Source organism: Monosiga brevicollis, genomic scaffold (genome assembly GCF_000002865.3).
Source record: "Monosiga brevicollis MX1 MONBRscaffold_7 genomic scaffold, whole genome shotgun sequence".
Taxonomy (NCBI): domain Eukaryota; class Choanoflagellata; order Craspedida; family Salpingoecidae; genus Monosiga; species Monosiga brevicollis.
The window spans coordinates 1333569-1355151 of NW_001865044.1; the positions used below are offsets into that span (position 1 = coordinate 1333569).

Below are 21583 nucleotides of genomic sequence, written 5' to 3' on the forward strand. Positions count from 1 at the left end.
CCAATGACCGCTGCTCTTTCTGCCAAGCTATGCATTGCTGCGTTACAACCTCGATTGCTCACCAGCTCATGTGAAAACTCAGACAACTCTGGTGCCGCTCGAGCGCGCGGCCTCCAGCGCCAGTCGAGAGCGCTCGTTGCGCAGCGGGCGCTCCACCATGCGCTCGCCCAGCCTACGCAGCTCAATGTTTTCAGACGTGGATAATGACCTTGATACCTCCTTCAATACAAAGTAAAACAAATACCTCCCCATGCCCACCGCCGCCTCGACCCCCCCCCGTTTACACGCAAACATCACACTCATTCTGGCTCTTCACAAATCTGAAATCCCGGCGACAGGATCGAGCTAAAGGAGGCGCCACTTGATTACAATGCCATGCTGGATCCCCACCTTCGGCGCCTGCACCGGTCCGTTTTTGAGCTACCCTGGCAAATTACCCGGGCGTCTTGTCAATGCTTTGACCGTGCGCTCTGATGACGTGGTATGGTTTCTGTCGATGCGTGTCCTCCCAGGCGCCGCTCTTATCAGCAAACCCTCAAGGCCAACGGGCTCGCCACCAGCGACGGCCACGTCCTCATGACAACTGATGAGGTAAAACACGAGCCACATGCACCCTCTTGCCAGGCAGGGCCACCACGCCCAAGCCCCACCACTCACCCTTACATGGTGCATGCTAGCTCAAACTGAAAAACTTTCAACGGTCAACGCTAAGCCGTATCCCAGATAATGAAGATCAACGCATGGAGCTCATGCGCCGGGAGAGGGTGAGTGCAGTCACCTGTCCAACCCTCAAGCCGCGGCAGTTTCCCATCGTGTCATGCCATGTGCTGTTGGTCGCATACAACCTGATAATGGTCTTTTGGTCATCATCCCAGGAGCTGGCCGAGAAGAAGCGCCAGCAAGTCATGCAGTTGGTCAAGAAAAAACGAGAAAAGGAAGCCAAGGCGCGCTCGGCCATGATCGAAAAGGCCAGTCTCCGTCCATGTCCTTCCTCCCATGAAACCAGGGCGTCGATTCATGTGCCGCGCGGCCATCAACCAACTCAACTGCCGCAGTTCTCACCTTGCTGCCGCTGTTGATCTACGACAAACTCACAGGTCATGAGGCGGCGAAGCTCGGTCAAGGAAACCCCGCCCTCAGAGCGTGAGATCAGATTTTTGGAGGAACAGCGTGAGCGCGTGGAGGCGCGCAAGGACCTCGACGAACTCCGCGCACAAGAGTATGAGGCCCGCCGCATCTTTGAAGAGGCCATCAAGGAGAAGCGCCTGCGAGAAGAGGATGCGCAGATGAAAGCGGCCCTCGAACATAAGCGACAGGAGGAAGAGGCACAGCTACAGGCCGTGTCCGAAGCCATTGTTGAACGAAAGGCACGCACCCAATCTCTTCGTGAACAGATTGAGGAGAATCAGCGCCGGCGTCAAGAGCAGTGCATTGCCGAAGCCAAACACGACCGCGAAGTGCTCGAGAATGCCACCCGTGAGCGCTTGGCCGAACAAGAAGCCGCCAACCGCCGCCGTGCAGAGCTTCGGGAACAGGAACTCGCAGCGCGTGCCGCTGCCGAGGAGCGGCGTCTTGCCACGCGCAAGAGCGCCGAGCAGCGGCAGCGTGAAATTGAACGCCAACGACGCGCGGCGCATCGCCAAGAACGCATTGCTGCCGAGCGAGAGCGTAAAGCGCGTGAGATTGAGGAGAAGAAACGCCGCCAAGCCGCCAAGGCTGAATACGAGGCCCACCAAGCTGCCATCCGTCAGCAACACAAGGCCCAGGTCCGACCTCGTCTTGCAGCCGTTTTTTTTTTGACAGTTTCCCACGTTGGCCTGGATACCCTTGCTCACTTGCATGTTCACTCGCTTGTCTTGCATCCCAATACCAGGCGGAAGAGGAGCGGCAACGACGCGAAGAACTCATGCTCAAGCGCGAGGCCGCACAAAAGGCTGAGGTGGCCGAGAAACGGGCGCGGGCCGCAGAGGAACGCGAAATGCGCGAGCGACGAAAGCAGGAGCTTCAAGAGGAGCGACAGCGACAGCTAGAATTGGAGCTGGAGGAAGAGCGGCAAATGCTCGAGCAGATGCGCGTGGCGCAACAAAAGGCCGTCGAGGAAGAAAAGGAGAAGTTGCGCAAAATTGCCGAAATCGAGGAGCAGGCGCGCCAGCGTGCTGAGGTCCAGGCACGCAAGGTGGCTGCTCAAAAAGCCGCCGAGGCCCGTCGCCAGGCTGAGCGTGAAGCCAAGGCCAAGGAATTGGCTGCCAAGCGGTTGGCCAAGGAGAAGGAGCGTAAGCAACAAGCCAAAAAGGCAGCCTTTGAAAAACAAAAGGCTGAAACTGCGCGCCGTATCGCATATCTCAAAAAGTATGGTACTTGATGCGTAGCGTCACGTGCTGCAGCTCTTTCACCTCTGAGCTGGGATTTTAATAACATGTTACTGCCCCCACATTTCTTCCTTCTCCCGCTCCTTTCTTGCCTTTCGGGCCTGTGGCTCGCCCTCTTCCTGATTTTGAATCATACACCACCCTTGTCTCTTTTTTTTTTACGGTTTGAGGAACCTTGAATGTTTAAATCTAATTCATCCGGTGACACACATCAAAGGGGAAAGGCAGAGAGAAGAGAAGAGAAGAGAAGAGAAGAGAAGAGAAGAGAAGAGAAGAGAAGAGAAGAGAAGAGAAGAGAAGAGAAGAGAAGAGAAGAGAAGAGAAGAGAAGAGAAAAGAGAGAGAGAGAGAGCGAGAGAGAGAGAGAGAGAGAGAGAGAGAGAGAGAGAGAGAGAGAGAGAGAGAGAGAGAGCAACAAGAACAGACAACAGCCAGCAGTCACCGCTACAAGGAAGGCGCCGCCTTCAAAGCTTGACATGCCATTTAATACAAGCAACACACAAGTGATTGTGCCACATACAGAATATCATGAACAAAAACTTCTCAACTCAGCAAAGGGGGGACATATTCATGCACACACTCATTGACTCACAGCAACATTTTTTTGTCTACGATTCGGGCACAATGTCGGCAGGCGGGTGATGAATGGGTGCCATGTTGACCATGGCATCCGTGTCCGAACCCGCGCCCGAATCCTCGTGCATGTGCGCAAACATGGAACCCATAGCAAAGCAAAGGCTTGCCACCATGGCGGTCGGATCAGCCTATTTCCATTCGGCACAACATGTGTCTGCATGAGTCACTGCAAAAGTAGTAGTACCACACAATCTTTGCGTGCCGTTGAAGCAAAAACTTACCGCCGTTGTAATTGTCGATTGCAGTTGCTCAAGGAGGGAGTTGGGAACTTCAGCGGGGGCGGGAAGACGACGAGGAAGCACATCCGTCAAAAGCCGGCTCAGACCCTGCAGGGTGATTGGCGGTGGTTGAGCGTGCATCAATTCCTTTTCCAAATCCTGGGGGCGTGGGCGCTTGGCACTCGGTTCGCCATTGTCATCTGTATTGTCATCGGCTGCCACATGCTCTGGAACCTCTGCATGGACTATTTGCGACGCTACGACTGAAAGTTCATTGTCGGTCGTAATCAGCGCGCTTCGCAGCGAGTCCAGCGTGGAGAGAACGGCCGAAACGTATTCTTCGTCTCCCAGCATCTGCCAGATGGGCATGGTCATGAGAACGTCCGTCTGACGTAGAAGCAGCTGCAAGCAGCGAAGCCGTGATTCAAAGCTGGCGCCTTGCTGCAGGTCTTGCATGGAGTAGGCCACCAGGTTGCAGATAACCTGGGTCCGGTAACATGGCACGCAGGTGATTAAGAATAAGTTTGTTGGAGTGCACAAGGGCGGGCTGTCTGGCTGAAATGCTGGTGCAGCACGCCGGGATCGGCCAGCTCGCAAGCAAAACAGGCCGGCGGCTTTCGCACCGGAATTTTGTCCTTGTGAGGGTCGACGAGCTGGAGCAGTTTCTCAAGCAGCTTGATGGGGTTGCTTAAGATGGCTTCCTCTGCACTTGTGGGCCGTCGCCGACCCAAGACCTGCGTGGCAGCAGTCGTGCATGTGCATGCATGCGTGAGGGTAAGATTAAGAAGTGCGGCTTTCAAAGCGCAGGCCTCACAACACCTCACACCCATCGTGTCTGCCAACCATTTGAAAGCAACGCTGCATGAATTGCATGTAAAATACCAACCATAGCCATGGGCGACATCATCTCGTGGGACAGTGCCATTTGCATGGGCGGCAAGCTAGCATTGCCTGCCATAATCAAGCACCAGGGTTCGCGGGCACAAACATGCACGGCGTGAGGCAAGAGAGGAAGGTCCGAAACACGCGTCCAAAAGGGTTTCAAGAGGTCGGCGCGCTCAGTCATCGTACCTGGCCCCATGACGTATGGTGCGGGCGGGTAGGGCATGGGAGCGTTGGTGTTGAGATATTGTGAGGCCATGACGGGTGCACCACTGGTGTCAAGGGACGCGAGGGCTTGTGGTTGGGGCTGACTGCTGCGGCGACGAGACGAGCTGGATTGGCGTGGCAGGTTGCGGGAGCGTGGTGGTAATGGGGTGTTTGTGTAGAGCGTGGGGTGTTCCTGCATGGTCGCTCCATAAGCCGGTGGATTCATGTACGAGGTCGCCATCACGGTGGAGGAACTGGGCAGAGGGATGCCCATGGCCGTGGCATTGGGCTGAGCCAGTGGCGGCACAGCATGAGACAGGGAGGTCGATGGAGCAGGCGCATCAGACCCCGTGCCTCCTGGCGCATCCACATGCGCGGCTGGCCCAACAGCACCATGTGCAGGTTGTGACTGCAGGGGTGCCTGTGAGGGAACGCTGCTGTTAGCAGCATTCTCATCCAAGCTGTCACCCTGTTGCAGCATGACTTGGGTCGGCGCTTGTGGTTCCAAACTGGAACCATGTTCATCGTCTGCGCAGCATGCCCCAGCAAGCAAATGATCAGTATCGACATGGCTGGAGGCTGGCGCTTCTAAGGGGGTGTACGGGGCACCTACTTGGGTCCCTGTCCACATCTGGGCCTGATTCACCATCGGCCGGCTGCGCATGATCTTCGTTCAGCGGCAGCGGGGCTGGTTCGCCGTGGGCAGGCGCGCGGGAGCGATCCATGCCCGAGACATCTGCAGCGGCGTGTAAACCACCAGTGCTGGGTGTGACAAGAGCAACGCGGGGATCAACGGCGCGAAGCGACACGGGTTTGGATGTGCCACGGTGGCGTGCGCTTCCGGGCGCGCTGGCGTTGGGCGACATGCTTTGCTGCTAAGGAGTGGATGGCGAGACTAAAGATGAGAACAGGTGCTGTCCCAAATTGGCGAGCCGGGCTGCGAGAAGAGATGGGTGATGCGAACCCCACCTACCATGGGTGAGTTGGCCAGATTCGGTGCTGTTACATGCGCTGGTACGTGACCGAGAGGTGCACTTGGGGACATGCTGGTGCCCGGGGCTACAGGCGGAACGCGGCGAACGCGCAGACCCTTGTCTTTTTCGTTGCCAGGGCGATACTCGGCATGTAGGCCCACCTTGTTGAGCGCCAGGTTGATGCGGTTCATTTTTACGGCAAACTGTGGTGAATCAGCCAGGCTCGACTTGACGCGGCGGTTGGTACCACAGCCAATGATTGGGCTGATAATTCGAGAAGCCTCATCGGGCTCGCGCAGGCGTGAAAGGATGGGGTGGGAAAGGCATTGGGACAAGAACATGGCAGCTGGGCCCTCGGGCTACAGACAGCGGGGTGGTGTCGGTGTCGGTGTCGGTGTCGGTCAATGAGATCATCTGTGCGCGGGTAGCTCAGGCTGGGGAGGGAAGCTTGAGGCAGGCAGCAGTCACCCGCATTTGACGTACCGCAATGTCGGACCATTGGGAAAGGGCAACGAGAAACTTTTTGACCAGGTCGCGCGAGTCTTTGCAGACGCGAAAGCGAGTATCAATGCGCTGCGCCAGGTTGGGCTGCAGCTGTTGCTCAAAGTACAGTGGCAGATAGAACACCAGCTACAGCGTCAGGGTCCAGTTTGAGGTAGCAAAGAGAGAGGTACCGGGCCAGGTGATCAACGTGAGAGCATGCCAATCAGGGGGCCACACTTGACCTTTCCTGTCAGCTCATACGCCGGGCGAACAACACCTACGCTTTGGCCGGGCTCGCGGAAGACCAGCGTGTCCAGGGGCAGCTCTTCCAGTTGGGCCCCAAAGGGTTCCACAAGGTGCAGGTCGATGTAGTCGTTGCCGAAGGGTCCCGTGGGGATCTTGAGCTTACTGATACCCGAGTGCGGACCTGGCGCAGCAATCAAAGGGCCACCGATGACAAGCAGGATCAGCAACCGGTTGGGCCAAAGTACAGGAGCGCAGCAAAGGCCGGAGCAGCAAGATGTTACGCACGGGCCACGCCGGTCGCAACGGTCCATGTGGCCAGGCCCGGGTAGTGGGCCGGGGTGACGACCGTGGGCATGTCGCGGTTGGCGGTGGCTGTGGTCCGGGCAGCCGGAAATGACATGGTGCACATGTGGATCGATCCATGAGTTTGGCGGCGGCGCACAAACCGCCGGGTGCATGCATGCCACCAACGGTGGGAAAGGCGTTTGGTGGCAGCGCCGGGAGGAGGAGCTGATCGTGTAACGGTCAGGAGCCGGCCCAAGGATTCTGCGTCCGGCAAGAAAGACATGCACGGGCAGCGTCCTGCAAATCGCCGTCCATGCCGCCTTCCCCCTCCACCCCCCAGGGGGGGAGATCAAGATCAAATCGCAAATGGCGTACCGCGCTTTCACGAATAGAGTCCGCAGATTTCAAAGTCCGTTTGCCCGCCAGCTTCGCTTCTCTTCCAAGAACTCGCTGAAGGGCAGCGTGCTGGCGAGCCGGCGCTTGACAGCAAATGCCGAGCAAGACAGAGACACACAGAGAGAGAGAAAGAGAGAGAGAGAGAAAGGAGAGAATACTGCGAATTTTGAATAATTAAAGCGATGATTTATGGGCAAAAGTTGATATGAATTAAAGGTCTGTCAATGTCCGCCGTCATTCAAAACTGACATGTCAGGCAGTTTCTGATTTGCCCTTGCTATGCATGCACACACGGGCCAACAGGGCGCGGGACCGGCAGGAACGTGCTACGGTGACAGGCTACAAGTCACACTGGAAGGAAAGAGGGAGGAAGACAGAGACAGACAGAGACAGACAGAGACAGGCAGAAGCGAAAAAGGCTGCGAAAGCCAACAAGACCTGAGGAACACAAAAAAAATAGCACGTGGTTCTTGGCAGAATAAAACCCTCTCACGCCGTTGGCTCGCCTGCGCTTGTGTCCTCTGCCTCATTGCCCGGAGTAAAGTCGGGCTGGAAGCTGCGGTAATCGGGACGAGTCGTGAAAAGGTTGATGCTCGAAAGATCACTCGCCTGGTACTCGATGGGCTCTCCCTTCTCGGCCGCCGCTAAATGCTCCGCCCACAGCTCTGCGGCAGGACCAATCATGAAGAAATCAAATCAGTCAAGGCGCCATCCACGCCTGCCCTCGTTCTTAGCCAGCTAAAACCCACATCCACAAGCAAGCAAGACTAAAGTCACGACCTTACCTTCGGTGCGGGCCTTGTCCGTCTTCAACTTTGGATCAGTTTCGAATCGCGTCTCGAGGAAACGCTTCAACGTTTCCCAGCCGCCACCAACTCGAACCATCACGTTCTATCAATGGGCCGATGATGAGCGGGCAGCACGGCTGACATGACTCCGATACTGTTTCCATGTTCTAGCGGTCACGCCCAGCTCCCAAATCCATCTCAAAAGACAGCTCGTACCTTCTCCGTGATGCGCAAAAGCACGGGCTTGCTTGCTTCGTCACCAAATACATACTTGCCCTCTGCCACACGATGCACCTGGCGTACCGCACAGCTCGCCTGAGTTGGAAAAAGAAAGTTGACATGCTTGCACATCGCTGCTGCAGACTCCATTCACAACGCACCTTGTATGGCGGCTGATTGATGCAAGCATTGACCACCTTGTAGACCGCGGCATCCAGCTTATCCCCCTTGATTGGTCTACAGGCCCAAACCCCAAGTGGTGGATTAGATAAAACACAGCTGCCTATCCATCAAATCCTTGCAGCGGGTGTCGCCATGGTACAAACCGCTGGCGCTTGAGAAAGCGGATCCGTTCGATCCACACAAGGCGAGGCACGCGAATGCCTCGTGTGCGTCGCGCAACGTCGTACAGGCTCCAAATGAATCGGCGCTCATCACGCAGCTACACCCACCCACCCGAGGTGTGATCAGACGGAAAGCATGAGCAAAGCGTCATCCATTGCGCAGGAGCAGCCGAGTCCATTCATGACTGTACCTCGGTCAGATCTTCCAACTCAAACACGTCTGGGTTCTCCAATCCCAAGGAACGGGCCCACTCAATAAAGTTGTTGATGTTACTGTGGGCTTTGTCCGTGCCTGGCCATTGGCGAGAGAATGAGTCGCGAAAGCGCACGCGTCAATGGATTGGATGCACCCTCGATCCCGGAACCGCACAGCTGGCTTACCCGAACGCGCGATCGGCTCGTAACGGCAGTACTGCAAGGGGCGCGTGCGAATAAACTCGGCCAAACCCTCTTCGTTGGCTGAGATGGAAAAAGGACGACCAAAGGAAGATCAAATCAGAGAAAGCGGTACTGAGCAACCCAGCAAGACTGAAAATCGAACATCCGACTCGAGGAAGCAGCAAGCGAGTAAGGCAATGACATTACCAGGAGTGTCAAACTTGAACAGCTCGAGGCGACGACGGTTGATACGGACGGGATCGTGCGCCGATGGCAGACGCGTGCGAATGCCCTGCAGAGCTGGCGCCTCAGGTCGAGGCACTGTGGCCCGCAAAGAGCACACCGAGAAAGCAGTGCGTGAGCACGCAAACTTGGTACCAAAAGCCGGATAGCAACTACACCACGGCCCACCAAAACACACACACACACACACACACACAAAGGAGGAAAAAAAAAAAAAAACAGAAACAGAAACAGAAACAGAACCAGAACCAAAAGCAAACAGAACAAGGACAATCTGAATTGAAGCGTCGAGCAATATCATACCGGCAGCAGCACCGTTGGGGGCTGTGATGGTCGAGCGTGACTTGCTCTTGGGTGGGCCCGAGGCTATTGGCACAAAACAAGTGGGGTGCATCAAGAAGGTTAAGCTCACCAACGTCAGGCGCAGCCAGCTGACAATTGGATTCCTGCCCTGCATCACCGCTTTGCGCCAGTAAACGTACGTCGGCGTGCCGCAGGCGGTGCCCGCAGGCTACCAGATGAAGCCCTGCTCGTTGGGGGCTTGATGGAGGAACCCCTGGCCGTGTTCCCCTTGGCACCTGTATCTTTGGCTGTTCGACGCATGTCCGGCACCGTGAGCACGATACAAGATCATCACGGCCTGAGCGCCTTGCTCTATAACGCGCATGGTGGATGCTGCATGCATACATACATGTTGCAGCAGTCTCGGCAGCTTGGGCTGCCTCTTCTGCGCGTAGTTGCGCCTCGTCACCATCAATGGCGTTGGCCAATTCGGCCAACAGGACGCCGTTCTGCATCTTCAATAGAAACGTGTTTTGTTGCAGGTTCGTGCCTAGCATCTCATTGACCCAGTCGCAGATATCCTCGCTATGTATCGTCAATCCACTCATGTGAGGTAGGTTACAGCCACAACTCGAGGCCAAGTGGGCACACCGCATGAAACATCAGGTCGCATGCCGATTCTCGCACCGGTAATGCGTCATCTGGCGATGCATGTTCATCTTCACTTCGTCCGTACGCAGGGCTTCCAAAGCCGCCTGTAAAACAAAGTGTACAGCAAAGTCATTCAACATGACCCAAATCGTCACAAGTTCCAAAGCAGCGCAAGCATGCCTGGTGCGAACGCTCTTCAGCCTCAGCTTGCAGGCGAGCCTCCTATGGCACAAACCACGTGGCCAGCGCATGTCAGACTGCGTCGGACACCCGCGACGCCACGGCTTGGACGCGCCACATACCTCCTCTTCGGCCTCGAGACGCTTGCGCTCCGCCTGCAGCATCCCACCCCAGGATGTGATATTTGAGCAATGCGCGATAGCAAAAAAAAAAAAAAAAAAAAAAAAAAAAAAAAAAAAAAAAAAAAAAAAAAAAAAAGTGGGTGGGAGCAAGATTTCATCCTTTTGAGCACTCACTTCTTCTTCGGCCTCACGACGCAAGCGCTCTTCCTGCACCCCGTACCGTTACCCCGTCAAAATAATGAGCAATTCGCCGGCAAGAAAAACGGTAGCAAGGGGCTTGACTGATTTGCTGCGCTAGGCTACAGGCGCTGAAACAAGGGCCAGGAACTGCGCTAGGACACCTCACCTCTTCTGCTGCTTCACGGCGCTTGCGTTCCTCCTACGCAGAGCAGACGAACGCGATCAGTGATGAAGCGACGAGTTTATCCTGCCTGTAACAGTCGCAATGGCGTGGGACGCACCTCCTCGGCAGCTAAGCGCGCTGCCGCGGCTTCGGCGGCCAAACGCGCTGCTTCCTGCAACCGGGCAACAGAAATAGACGAGTTACTACCGTGCGGTCTTTGCTGACAGAAGCGCGCCAGGGTACACCCACCTCTTCTGCCGCCAATCGAGCGGCCTCCTTCTCCGCCAATTCCCGAGCTCGATCCTAGATGGATCAAGGGGGCGCGAGCGTGTGCAAGTGAGAACCGAATTTCCAAACAATTACATTGGCCCATCATAGCACATGCGCGCATGCACATACCGCTGCCAACTTGGCCTGCTCTTGCTGAGCAGCCGCTGTATGAGACCAAGGAGAAAAATAACACAACGATGGATCAACAGATACGTATGAAACACTACTACAAGCATAATCTCTGCGCACATACCTTCTTCGGCGCGTTTGCGAGCCTCTTCCTCGGCCTGAACAAACAAGGGGGGCAGGTATGATCAGAAAAGGGCGTGGATCGGGGGTGAGAGGCACAAATTGAACGACAATCGGAGCACATACGCACCTGCTGGCGAGCTGCTTCAGCCTCGGCGCGCTGACGAGCAAGGTCCTCAGCCTCACGCTCCTTATCACTGTGTAACAATGAATGATCGAGTCCCAAGTGATATGAGACTTGTAGACATGGAAAAGAGGGGTAAAGTGCACAGCACGGCACACGTACGCCAAATTGCCAGTGAGCTCATCCAGGCGGAATTGCAGCTCCTCGTTCAGAGCCCTAGTGAAGAGGAAAAAAAAAAAAAAAAAAACCAAGACCGTGAATGCAATTTCCTCAACAAGCTGCTGCTTCAACGACGGAGATGCAGTTGAGAGGGCCTGGGCAGATCGTGTTGTGGCACTGCCACGAAACGTACGTGGCGGCCGTCAGCTCGCCCTCCCGCTGAGACAGAATATCCTCCAGCTCAGAAATGCGTGCTAGAAAAACAACACCAGGCAAGAGCAGCCAAATCAGAGTGGCATTGACAAGGGTGCGAGGGCGCAAGCGTAACCCTCAAACGCAGTTGCCAGAGTTTGGAGCGCACCCTTTAAGCGCTCAATTTCGGCGTCCTTGTCAGCCAACTGCTCCTTGAGTTGGGCGCACTCCGTCTGCAGCAGCCCCGGCATCGATGAAGAGAGATGGTCGAGAGACAGGGGCAGGTTAAGGTTTGGAAACCATTGAAGCGTCAATCAGGAGCACAAAAACCACAAACCTCAAGCGCGGAAAGACGCTCGGCCAGATCATCTCGCTCCTGCAAAGCCTTGTCGCGTTCTTGGCGCAACGCATCCTTTTCTTCCTTGCACTTTTGCTTGTTGTCCTCGTTTTGCTGACGCAATTGGTCAAGTTCAGATTGCAGTTCCTCAGCCTTGGCACGCTCTTCATCCCGCTCCTTGCGCAGACGCGCCGATTCTTCCGAGTCTTCAGCCAACTTTGAGTCCATGTCTTTCTTGAGTGCGGCCAACTCTTGCTCCAAACCATCTCGCTGCTTGCGCTCTTCAGCCAGCTCGTTGTCGCGGGTCGCAAGCAGCGCCTAAGAGGCATGGGAAAAAAACAAAAATGACCACACACACACAAAAATAAAAATAAAAATAAAATCGAATCCAAAGGAACCAAAAGAACCTGTCTCTCGCAAGAGGACGAAGCATGACGCAGAAAAAAACACCAGACCAACCTGCAACTCGGCCAACTGCTTGGCGAGGTCGGAGTTTGCCGATTTCTCACGATCTGCTGAAGCCTCTTGCTCAGCCTATGATGAATGCATATCGTCAATATACGCACGTAAACATCGCCGAGTTTTGTTTTCTATTGCTTTCGCTTCTATTTGGGCCGCATCGCAGCATTCACGTTGCAAAAAACCTAGACTGACCTGGAGGCGGGCCAGCTTCTCGTTGGCTTCGCGCTCGGCAGCTGCTGAGGCTTCGCAATCCGCCTCCGCGCTCTGCAACTGTTTGGTAAGCTCTGCCAGCTGAGCTTCGAGCTGGGCATTGCGTTGAACCAGATTATGGTTTTAAGCAACATGAGTCAAGGCAGCAAGGATGAGACACCAATAAAGGGACGAAAAGAAAAGAATAGAATAGGAAAGGAAAAAAAAAAAAAGAACGTTGCAAACCTCGTTGGCCTTTTGCGTCTCGGATGCATTCTTGGCATTTTCGCTTTCCAAGGCCTGTCCAGAGTCATGAAGAGAAGATGAGATGAGAGAGAGGAAAAAAAAAAAAAAATAAAAAAAAAAAAAAAACAGCGTCGAGAGCAGCAAAGCCCAGGCCATGCTGGCACTGTTGGGAAACGCACGGCCAGCTTGGCGCGCAGCTCATCCAGCTCGCTGCGCAACTTTGACTTGTCGCGGATGAGACCATCCATGGTTGCTTGCATCTTCTTGTGCTCAGCCTCCAACTCTTGGCTCTGTTGCAGCGCGCACGCGTGTCAAAGGTAAGACTAGAAGGCACTTGGCTGACAATGTGCAACTCGGGCAAATGACACGGGGAATGCAACACTGACTCGCTCTTCAAAGGGCTCAAGTCGGCTGATTTCCTTGTCTTGATCGCCCAGTCGTTGCTCTACACATATCAAGTCCATAAGCTGCGGTGGGCTCAGAGACAGGCGTGGGGGCAAAGGCACGCACCTGCATTGCGGAGACGACGGCGCAACAACTCTAGCTCCTCGGCCTATGGCATCATGACAGTGGTCAAAGCAGATGAGGCAAGTTCGATACAAGCGATTCCTCGTGCCAATCGTGGTGATATGGCTGTGAATCACAGGCGTACGTCTTTGGCATGTTCTCGCAGGTCCGCGACGGCTTGTCGTTCGTCCTCTATGAGTTGGTCGGAGCATGAGCGCGAGACTTGTTGAACCTAGCAGACACTTGTAAAAAAAGGTGTTGTTGACAAACCCAGCTCAGCCTCGCGAGTTTGAAGCAGGGCCTCAGCCGCCTGCAGGCGAGCCTGGCAAGTGCGGAGCTCATCGTTGGCTGCTTCTAGATCATGTTGTGCATCGTCCTTGTCTGCAATGCATGACGGGGTGGACCAGCGTGAGAAAGCACGTGTGGAGGCATGCCCCTGGCTTTTTTCTTGACATGAACCCAGTCTCTTTCTGCAGTGCAAGATCCAATGCAAAAACCAAAAAAAAACCAAAAAAAAAAAAAAAAACCAAAGAAAACCCCCAGAAAAACCCCCAGAAAAAAAATAAATAAAACACCCCCATGCCGTACCGCGAGCAAGGGTAGCCTCGGACATTTCCAGAGTTTTGAGACGGTTTGACATTTGTTTCTGTTGCAGCACCAGCCAGATCGCATCAATCGTCGGCGCGACCCATCATCGGTTGGCTCAGCCCATACATGGATACGAGAACGTACGATTTCAGCGCCGTGTTGAGAGCGTGCGTCTTTCAATGCCCGACCTGCACATCCGTGTCAAATAGTAGACGAGATGGATGCGCCATTGACAGATATGAGGCGTGATTATGGTGTAAATAAACTGAGCGAGACTAATTCACTTACGCTGCTCCTCTTCCAAGTCCTGGCGCTGCTCCATGAGGAGCCGCTCGTGCTCAGCGCGTGTGATGCTGCAAATGCGGTGATTGTAGCGAGGGTGAGCCAACAACGAGGTTGGGTCTAAATAAAGCACCCGGGATACTAAATTGCGGCCAAGTTTTGAACGCCACAACGAACCCGCCCTGCTTCACTTGTTGCTCACGCTCGAGGCGCGCCAGCATCATTTTGAGACGGTCAAGTTCTTCGCGAAGCTCGTTGTTTCTGCCAAACACGGTCAAGGTCAGATGTAGCTTGTGTTGAAAGAGTGAGAGCACGCTGAACGCAGATTTGAACGTACTCGGTCGACGTATCTTCAAGGACCCCACGCACACGGTTCAGCTCCTTCTCCAAACGTTCAACAGAATTGCTAGCCTCGCCATAATCCAGATTGTTGCGCGTTGCGCTAGCGCGAGCGGCATCCAACTACATAGAGGGAAGAAAACGAGATACTTGCATCAATAAACGCAGACAAGGCTGGTGAAATTGCACAGCAAACGTGGCGCTCACCTCGGCCGTTCGGTCAGCCAGCATTTTTTCAAGCTCGGCAATACGACGGCGCAGGTTTCGGATTGTTGCGTCTAGTTTCGCACCCGACATGAAGGTCAGCGAAACAAACCTGCCCAGGCCAGACGTCAAGTTGCTGAGCGAGAACTACCTTCATTGATCGTGCCCAGCTCTGTAGATTGCACGGAGCGCTCTCGACGGTCCGTACGCAAATCCGGAGAACTTCCTCCCGGAGCCGAGACTGTCTTGACCACAAGGGAAGGATTCTGCGTACAATTAAAACATTGTTGACGAAAATAAGCGTCATCGAGGCGAGAAAGGCAGTGGGTACAAAAAGGTGTATTTGCAAAAGAGTGGCGCTGCACTTACATCAAGTACGTGAGGTAGGCTATCCCACTCGCGGCCAACGCGCACCACAACGGCCTAAGAATATGAAAAAGAAAACGAAGAGCGTGAGGTTGAGATTGACGCGCCATTCATGGTCGGCACTTTGAAAAACAACGCCAGGGGCGAGACGCACGTCGTGCAAGAGGCCCATGGTGGTTGGTCCATAGCCATCAACCGTGAAACGGCCATTGCCGACATGCTAAACACCGGATGCATGCGTCGTGCACCATGAGAAGGCAAAGGGCGGGGGCACGAGGGCAAAGGGTGCGGGGACGGCTTGTCACGTACGCGCACACGGGACGGGGAGTGACCCGAGGCCTTGCATTCTTCTTCCACGGCGCGCAAGAGGCGTGCTAGCTCTGAAAGCGAGTGTAGATGGAGCATGAGCTACCACGATGCGTTGTGGCAGGGACAAGGAGCATGGTATGGCGACCTACCATCTTCATCCTGGGGCTTGCCCTCGGTGCGCTCCAAAGCGATAAGGGTCGGTGGCTCGACTGCCGTTTGAATGCGAGCAATTTCCATCAGGCAGTAGAGCACATTCTTGTCGTTTTTGTGCTATAATGCCACGCGCGACCCTGATTGTGAGTACACAAGAGTCGACCAGTGGAGCAGCCGGTGGCTTGCGAGCCAATCTAAATGGTTCTCTTATCCGAGCGATACCTGCACGAGGTCTTCAGGCTCAAAAATGACAGCGTCATCCACGCCAATGGATTGGCACCAAGTGATGAAGCAGGCCACATTGTCGCGCGCGAAGAAAGAGCCAGAAGTGGCCGACATGTTGCAGCTGTGATGACGGGACGAGAGCAAATGGATCACATGAGGCAGGAGCGGGCCAGGCAAGAATGCTGTTTGCCAAGTGTCATGGTTGAACACCAAATGGAAAAACAAACCGAATTTTGACCGGGTCATTGGAGACACGACGTGAATGACCGGAGGCAAAGCCACGGGTCTATGAACAAGGGTTTCCAATACTGTCAGGATACTGCAGTCATTGAGGCATCAGTGGCGGGGTGTTGAAGCGCAACATACGAGGCTGCCAGAGTCAGCTTGCAGCTTCATGGCAAGTCGGCACAGTAGCACACCCGTTTCTGCAGAACAAAGGTATGTGAGTCAAGCATAGATCGGCTCTGCAAATGGGGCACGGCACGAGAGGTCGCACCAAGCTCTTGCAGCAAGTTGGCTTCGGTCAACTGCGTGTTGAAGATGGAGTTGAGCCAGAGTGCCAGATCCACACGATAGGCACGGAGGCGATCGTACGTGACACGATTGCGCTAAGTCACACATCAAAAACAAAAAGAAAAAAAATCAATATAAAAGTTAGTTTCAGGGCGAGGCCGGGCCAACGGACGAGAGCTCATCTCCCACACAGAGGATAACGCAAACGAGGCTGCAACAAGCCGCGGACCTGGCCTGAAAAATAGTCCTCGAGATGAGGGTGATCCGAATCGTCGTAGATGACGCGCACAGAGCCCTGCACAAGCACCAAAAATGCAGACACACGGTCAGGGCCAGACCGTGCTGGCAGTGCCAGTGATGGCAACTTTGCCTGGTGGATTTGAAAGTGTATACAAAAAAGCTGCAGGGCTGTGTCGTTTGAACGTACGCGCTGCTCGGGTCCCCCAATGTAGCTAAACATGCTGCCACGAGAGGACTTGCGACGCTGGTCGTTGGGTACGACGGTAGATCGGCGCTCGTTGGCCAGATCCTGATCCCCACCACGGGATGATCGGCGCGGTTTGTACAGCTCGTCCTGGCTACGACGCCGAATGTCGTAGTAGCTTGGACGGAGCTCATCGTATGGGTCCTTGTTGTCGGATCTAACATGCAAAAGCATTGAGCAGCGAGAGAATGGCAAGCAGGACACCCCAAGGCAGGCTCTCAGTGATTGCGAGACATACCGGATAGTACGGGTCAAGGTCACATCGTTGGAGCTGGCGCCTGCAATATAGGCATCGGCGAGGGCCGTGGTACACAGTGAGATGCATGAGGCCATGCACGGGGCCATCTTTGAGCAGGAGAGGAAATCTGGCGAGCATGCTTGGTCAGGCTCCACAAGCCCTGCCTTCTCACCTGTGCGGGACGTGGAGAGGGACGTGTCCTGGTGCAGAACGGGATCGGAGCGGCGGCGTTGTGTAGCTACACATGTAAGCGAGCCATGAATGTTGGTGAGCGTGTGCTTGCCTTCATGCAAGAAGCAAGTTGAAGAATCGAAGAGCGTGGTCCGCGCGACAAACCATCATTGGAGGTGGAGGCACGCCGAGGCTCATAGAAGGAGGTACTGCGCGACATGGCGCTAATGCCAAGGCGTTATGAGCCCAGGAGTTGTGGCAACGGTCAGCCTCGTCTACCAATGCGACAAAGAATGGAGCAGAGGAGTGCGCATGTAGCCAACATGAGTTGATCAGCAGATCGATACACCATCTGCGCCATGTGCGTCTCGACGAGCAGACAACCAGGCCAGACAGACAAGAAACAAACGCCACCGGGGTGGGCCCTCTGAGACGATGAGCGAGGAAGCATCAGAAGTGACCAACGACGGGCGCAACGGTAAGGGGCGATAGGCATTGCTGGGGCAACGAGACAGATGGTTGATGCAGGCAAGCTGCGTGTACGACCCTTCAGCGCATCATGTGCTCGGTTCAAGCACGAAAGCCAACGCCGCCAACGGCTGTGCGAGCGAGGGGGTGCAGCGAAAAACACCACCAGTCGGAGAATGCAGGCCCCCTGTCTCTTTAAGCTCTTTGCAAGGAGGCTGGGATGGGTGACGCTGCGAACGGCGCTGCCACTGATCAAGACACCGGAGCACGCGAACGAGAGGCTTGTTCACATGCGCAAGCGCGCACTGACCTTAAGCAAAAAAAAAAAAATGAGAGAGAGAGAGAGAGAGAGGAAAGAGAGAAACAGAGAGTAGGTGGCAGAGGAAATCTCATGTAGAGATCCATGTGACACACGGGTTTTCAACAAGGGGTTTGCAAAGGTCTAATAAGAGAATACATCAGAAGGTCATATTGGAACAGAGACTTGTTCTTGTACGATTGTCACATTCAGAGAATCAAGTTGTGAATTTTTACTGAATTTTTCCATATTATTTTCTTGCGCCGGACCATCGCCGCTGGGATGTTATTGATCCCAAAGAGGTAACGCAAGGGCTGCGGGCGAAGAGGGCGGTTCAATTTTGATCTGGTCGCCCGTATCTCTGCACGAAAGAGGCTGCTGACGGCCTGTTTGGTACGTGCGCCAAACGCACCAAACTTTTGCTCTGGAGCTCAAAAATCGAGACATGACTCTCTCTGGTGAAGAGTCCTTGGATGTCATTCAGCTCCGCAGCCCAGACCCTGCCAAAACCGGAAAACACAAGAAAGAGAAAAAGGGAGAAGGAGAGTCGAAAAGAATGCTTTTTATTACTTGATTGGCAGAGGCACAGAGCAAGTAATGGTATCCTAAGATAGGGATCGATTGGACTTCAAGGAGATCATCGTCACACTTGCATGCCCGTTACGGCGTGTATGGATGGACACTGAAACAACATCAGAAGCGAAGAACACAGTCCCCAGCAAACAGAAGAGCGAGAGACGACGGGCACACGAAATGAAAAAAAAAAAAAAAAGAAAGAAAGTAGGAATAACATAGTGTGAACAGCAAGCAGGGTGGCGGGTGCTCTATCAGGTGGCATAAAAGGCTTGAGACTGTGTCCATGCTTGCAAAGCAACTTGGGGACCGTCTGTTTGAGGCCTTGCGCTCGCACAACATCAACATGCCCCCCAAAACAACGTTCAGAACAGAGGTAGGCCATAGCGACATCCGCAGCCTCATGAGGTACGACAAAAAGAGGCCAGCGGCCATGCACGTGACTATGCCGAGGCATCAGCTTGCAAGGCCGACAGCTTTTTGTTGTAGGTCACCACCCGCAGGTATTCGATGGTTTCGCCAGCCACCTCGACATCTGCACCAAGGGGGAGACAACAAGGTTGGAGTAAGCATGAACCGAAACTCCATCCATGGTGATAAAAGGCAAGCAACGCGGTGTCTCGGGCACCAACCAAGGCCCGTGGCACTGGCAACCTCGTCCACCAGCTCCATGGTGACACCAGAAGTGCCGTTCTCGTGCGAGTGGGGCAAGAGCCAGAGCTTGATGTTGAGATCACGAAGAGCGGCCTTGACGGCCGCAACAGCCCCCGAGGGCGGCGGGGAGGGTACAGGCAAGACTTGCGCGTCAGCCAGCAGGAAGCTGCCGTCATTGGCACCGGGGTTGCGGCGAGCCACTGCAGCGGCAGCGGCTGGCGAGAGGAGCAACGCAGGCGTGGAATCATTCAGGTCGTCTGGTTCTGCAAACTCCTGCCCTGCGCCAGCACCAAAGTCGTCGTCATCAAACAGCGCGCTGGCCTCGGGGTCATCCACTGTATTTGCAGAAGCCACAATGGGAGACAGCATGGGCTCAAAAGCCCTCTTCCTGTCCGGATCAGCCGAGCTGGCGATTGGCGTTGAGAAGAAATCAATCACGGCTGACTGCCCACGGGCCGGAGTGGCCACGTCCTCGCTTTCTGTTGGTGATTGGCCAAACGCAGCGAAGCTTTCATTGGCAGACGACGGTGGCCGGTCCATCTGCAGCGGGGCACGGATGATCCAGTCCAAGCAAGGGTCGGATGAGCGTAGCTGCACTCGCACGGAAAACCCAGGGGAGACAACGGGGAATTTGGCGCCAACGAGTCTCAAAAAGGCAGCGGTTCCTTACCACGGTGCTGGCGCGAGATCGACGATTGGTGTCAACGGGGGTGTGCATGGAGGCTGACATGCTTCGCATTTGGCGGGAGATGTCGGCCTCTGAGGCTGTGTCTGTGCTTGAGGCGCGATCCTTGATTGTCAAGCGGCTCCACTTGGACCTCTGCTCTGTGTCCGAGTCGTCATCTGAGCTATAAAACTGATCATCGTCTTTCTTCGAGCTGGCCGCCCTGTGCGCGAGCGCAGAGCAGACGATAAGATTAAAGAGTGCAAACAAGCAGGTAGAAAATTTTTTTTTGAAGACTTAGCAGAGAACACCCCTAGAAGCGAGAAAAGACGGCGGGCAACTCACTGCGAGTGTTGGGGAATGATGGTAAAGCCTTCTTCATCCACCTCGGAGTGCTAAAGAAAGAAATAAAAAAGAAAGAAAGAAAGAAAGAAGAGAGGTATTAGCGCTCACGAACGTTTGGGTGGCTTGGCGAGAGGTGCATCTCTCCTGTCCCAAGGCACCAGGGCAACAAAAAACAAACCGAACAAACAAACAAACAACCAAAAACCCAAAAACAAAAAAAACAAACAAAAAAAACTTGAAACTCACGTCGTGAGGAGGAAGGGGCTTGCTGGCCATGTCGGAGGCTTCGCGGTAGCTCTCTGTACCACCCAGCGCGCGCTCGTCGTCATTATCAGGGGCCTTGTCGTTTTGAGCTGATGTGCGGCGCTCAAACGCGTCGGTGCTGCGCCCATCTAACACGCGGATGGAGACCTCGCCCTGAGATTCCTCTGCCATGTTGATGGACACTTCGCGTCCATCACGATCTTCATCGGGTTGCGGGCTATGTGGAAAGCGGAAGGAGGCCAGGGGGGAGATGATGGAAGAACGTCGCGAGTCCTCGTATTGCTGCAGGGTTTCGGGTTGAGAATTGAACAAGGAATGGTGAGGCGGCGGGAAAGGTGACATGCATGGGCATGGACATGGGCACGGTGTGAACACGTTGCATTGCGCGACTCAAAGGCCGGCATGGGGCGGTCCTGTTGTGCACACCTGAATCATGTCGACGTTGGTGTCATGCAACATGCTGCGCTCGACATCAGACGGAGACACCGAGACATCGTGCTAAGCGAAAGATGGGCGACACGGGTGGTGAGACGTGATTTGAAGCGGCGGTAGAGAAGGCGTGGGTTAGCACCACACACCAAAGTCACTTCATAACGGCTGAGGTGGACGTTGTGGGATGCCTTGCTACCACCGCGTGGTTCATAGCTGCGGCGCTTTCGAACGCAAAGGAACAAAACTGCCGAGGCGGTGGAGGGTGAGGGTGAGATGCGGCGAGCATTCTTGCACGTTTCCAAAGACCGAAACGAATCTGGGCGGTCGCGCTTTGAAGGGGCGTGAGGTTGTATCGGACCTGTGGGAATGACGGCAAGAATGAGCGGGGCCACGTAGACGGCCCAGATCATGTTGCCGGTGGGTGGTGGGATGGATTGAGCGTTTGGTGCCAGAAAGGGGCGGGGCCAAGGTGATGATGCCAAGCACGCTCAATCAGGCTCGGGCTGATTGAGATGCCAGCGTGTGGGCCCAAACGAATGAGCGAGTGCAATGTGGCACCTTCAGGGCCGGCTCGAGCCGCCTCGAGGGCACAACTTGCTCAGTAGCCTCAGCAACCTGGACCACCGCGTCAGATCGTCAACGGCCCGGTACCCCCAAAGAAAAGCAAAAAAAAAATAAAAAAATCGGGAAATTAAAATGATAAGCGACGGCACCGCTTGGCGGCCATGGCCAAGTCCAAAAGCCCAGTCTGGTCTGCTATCGGCGGCGTCGACCCAAGTTGACGCGGAGTTAGTTGCAAGTCCAGGGAGAAGGAGGACTTTCCAAGAGGTCTCGAGGTCAAGGCGTCCTTCAGAGATCGACAAAGCCAGCCGCGTGCCGCGCAAACTCCGGAATGATTTTTCTTCCTGTGCGCCACGCCGAGCCGAGTAATGCGACAGGGCACTTTGATTCACCCCTGCCGTGCAAGACTGCCCACACTTGGCCTGCAGAGGTCCACACGCCAGTCACTGCACGCCAATTGAAGCGACAAGTC

The 21583-nt window shown here is 54.9% G+C and overlaps 4 protein-coding genes across 4 annotated transcripts in view; 1 reads left to right on the forward strand and 3 right to left on the reverse strand.

Annotated features, from left to right (window-relative positions):
* Positions 1-252, reverse strand: part of MONBRDRAFT_7561 (uncharacterized protein) — a gene marked incomplete at both ends in the record, with an annotated part of 3879 nt that extends 3627 nt beyond the window's left edge. Inside the window, one exon of the mRNA XM_001745084.1 lies at positions 245-252. Coding sequence (XP_001745136.1) covers positions 245-252 — 8 coding nt within the window. The remainder of the gene's footprint in view (positions 1-244) is intronic.
* Positions 253-751: 499 nt separating this feature from the next.
* Positions 752-1766, forward strand: MONBRDRAFT_36762 (uncharacterized protein; the record flags this gene model as incomplete). The annotated part of the gene is made up of 3 exons (XM_001744914.1): positions 752-764; positions 876-968; positions 1098-1766. Coding segments are annotated over exons 2-3 (732 nt in total), but the record flags the coding sequence as incomplete, so codon positions are not given.
* Positions 1767-2544: 778 nt separating this feature from the next.
* On the reverse strand, positions 2545-17072 carry MONBRDRAFT_32092 (uncharacterized protein; the record flags this gene model as incomplete). The annotated part of the gene is made up of 65 exons (XM_001745085.1): positions 2545-3132; positions 3226-3705; positions 3846-3956; positions 4109-4173; positions 4294-4839; positions 4925-5186; positions 5285-5644; positions 5769-5915; positions 6050-6195; positions 6300-6386; positions 6461-6524; positions 6675-6852; positions 7189-7360; positions 7481-7586; positions 7700-7798; positions 7864-7939; positions 8029-8144; positions 8238-8338; positions 8428-8505; positions 8632-8745; positions 8971-9033; positions 9150-9257; positions 9359-9534; positions 9637-9704; positions 9781-9822; positions 9903-9935; positions 10077-10109; positions 10249-10281; positions 10364-10417; positions 10495-10548; positions 10645-10679; positions 10769-10802; positions 10895-10961; positions 11051-11104; positions 11241-11301; positions 11409-11472; positions 11577-11894; positions 12036-12110; positions 12231-12341; positions 12474-12527; positions 12653-12763; positions 12860-12918; positions 12984-13026; positions 13126-13172; positions 13251-13361; positions 13569-13626; positions 13713-13756; positions 13857-13921; positions 14028-14111; positions 14188-14312; positions 14397-14467; positions 14545-14659; positions 14763-14816; positions 14914-14979; positions 15069-15139; positions 15218-15338; positions 15444-15567; positions 15674-15732; positions 15813-15871; positions 15943-16054; positions 16189-16254; positions 16387-16600; positions 16682-16721; positions 16854-16919; positions 17018-17072. 65 exons carry the CDS (start codon positions 17070-17072, stop codon positions 2977-2979), a joined length of 7041 nt encoding a protein of 2346 aa, XP_001745137.1. The 3' UTR covers positions 2545-2976.
* Positions 17073-18222: 1150 nt separating this feature from the next.
* MONBRDRAFT_32093 (uncharacterized protein) lies at positions 18223-20960 on the reverse strand (the record flags this gene model as incomplete). The annotated part of the gene is made up of 8 exons (XM_001745086.1): positions 18223-18726; positions 18824-19385; positions 19516-19732; positions 19855-19904; positions 20101-20400; positions 20545-20616; positions 20697-20794; positions 20909-20960. The coding sequence occupies 8 exons, from the start codon at positions 20958-20960 to the stop codon at positions 18635-18637; spliced, it is 1443 nt and encodes a 480-aa protein (XP_001745138.1). The 3' UTR covers positions 18223-18634.
* Between the last annotated feature and the right edge of the window lie 623 nt (positions 20961-21583).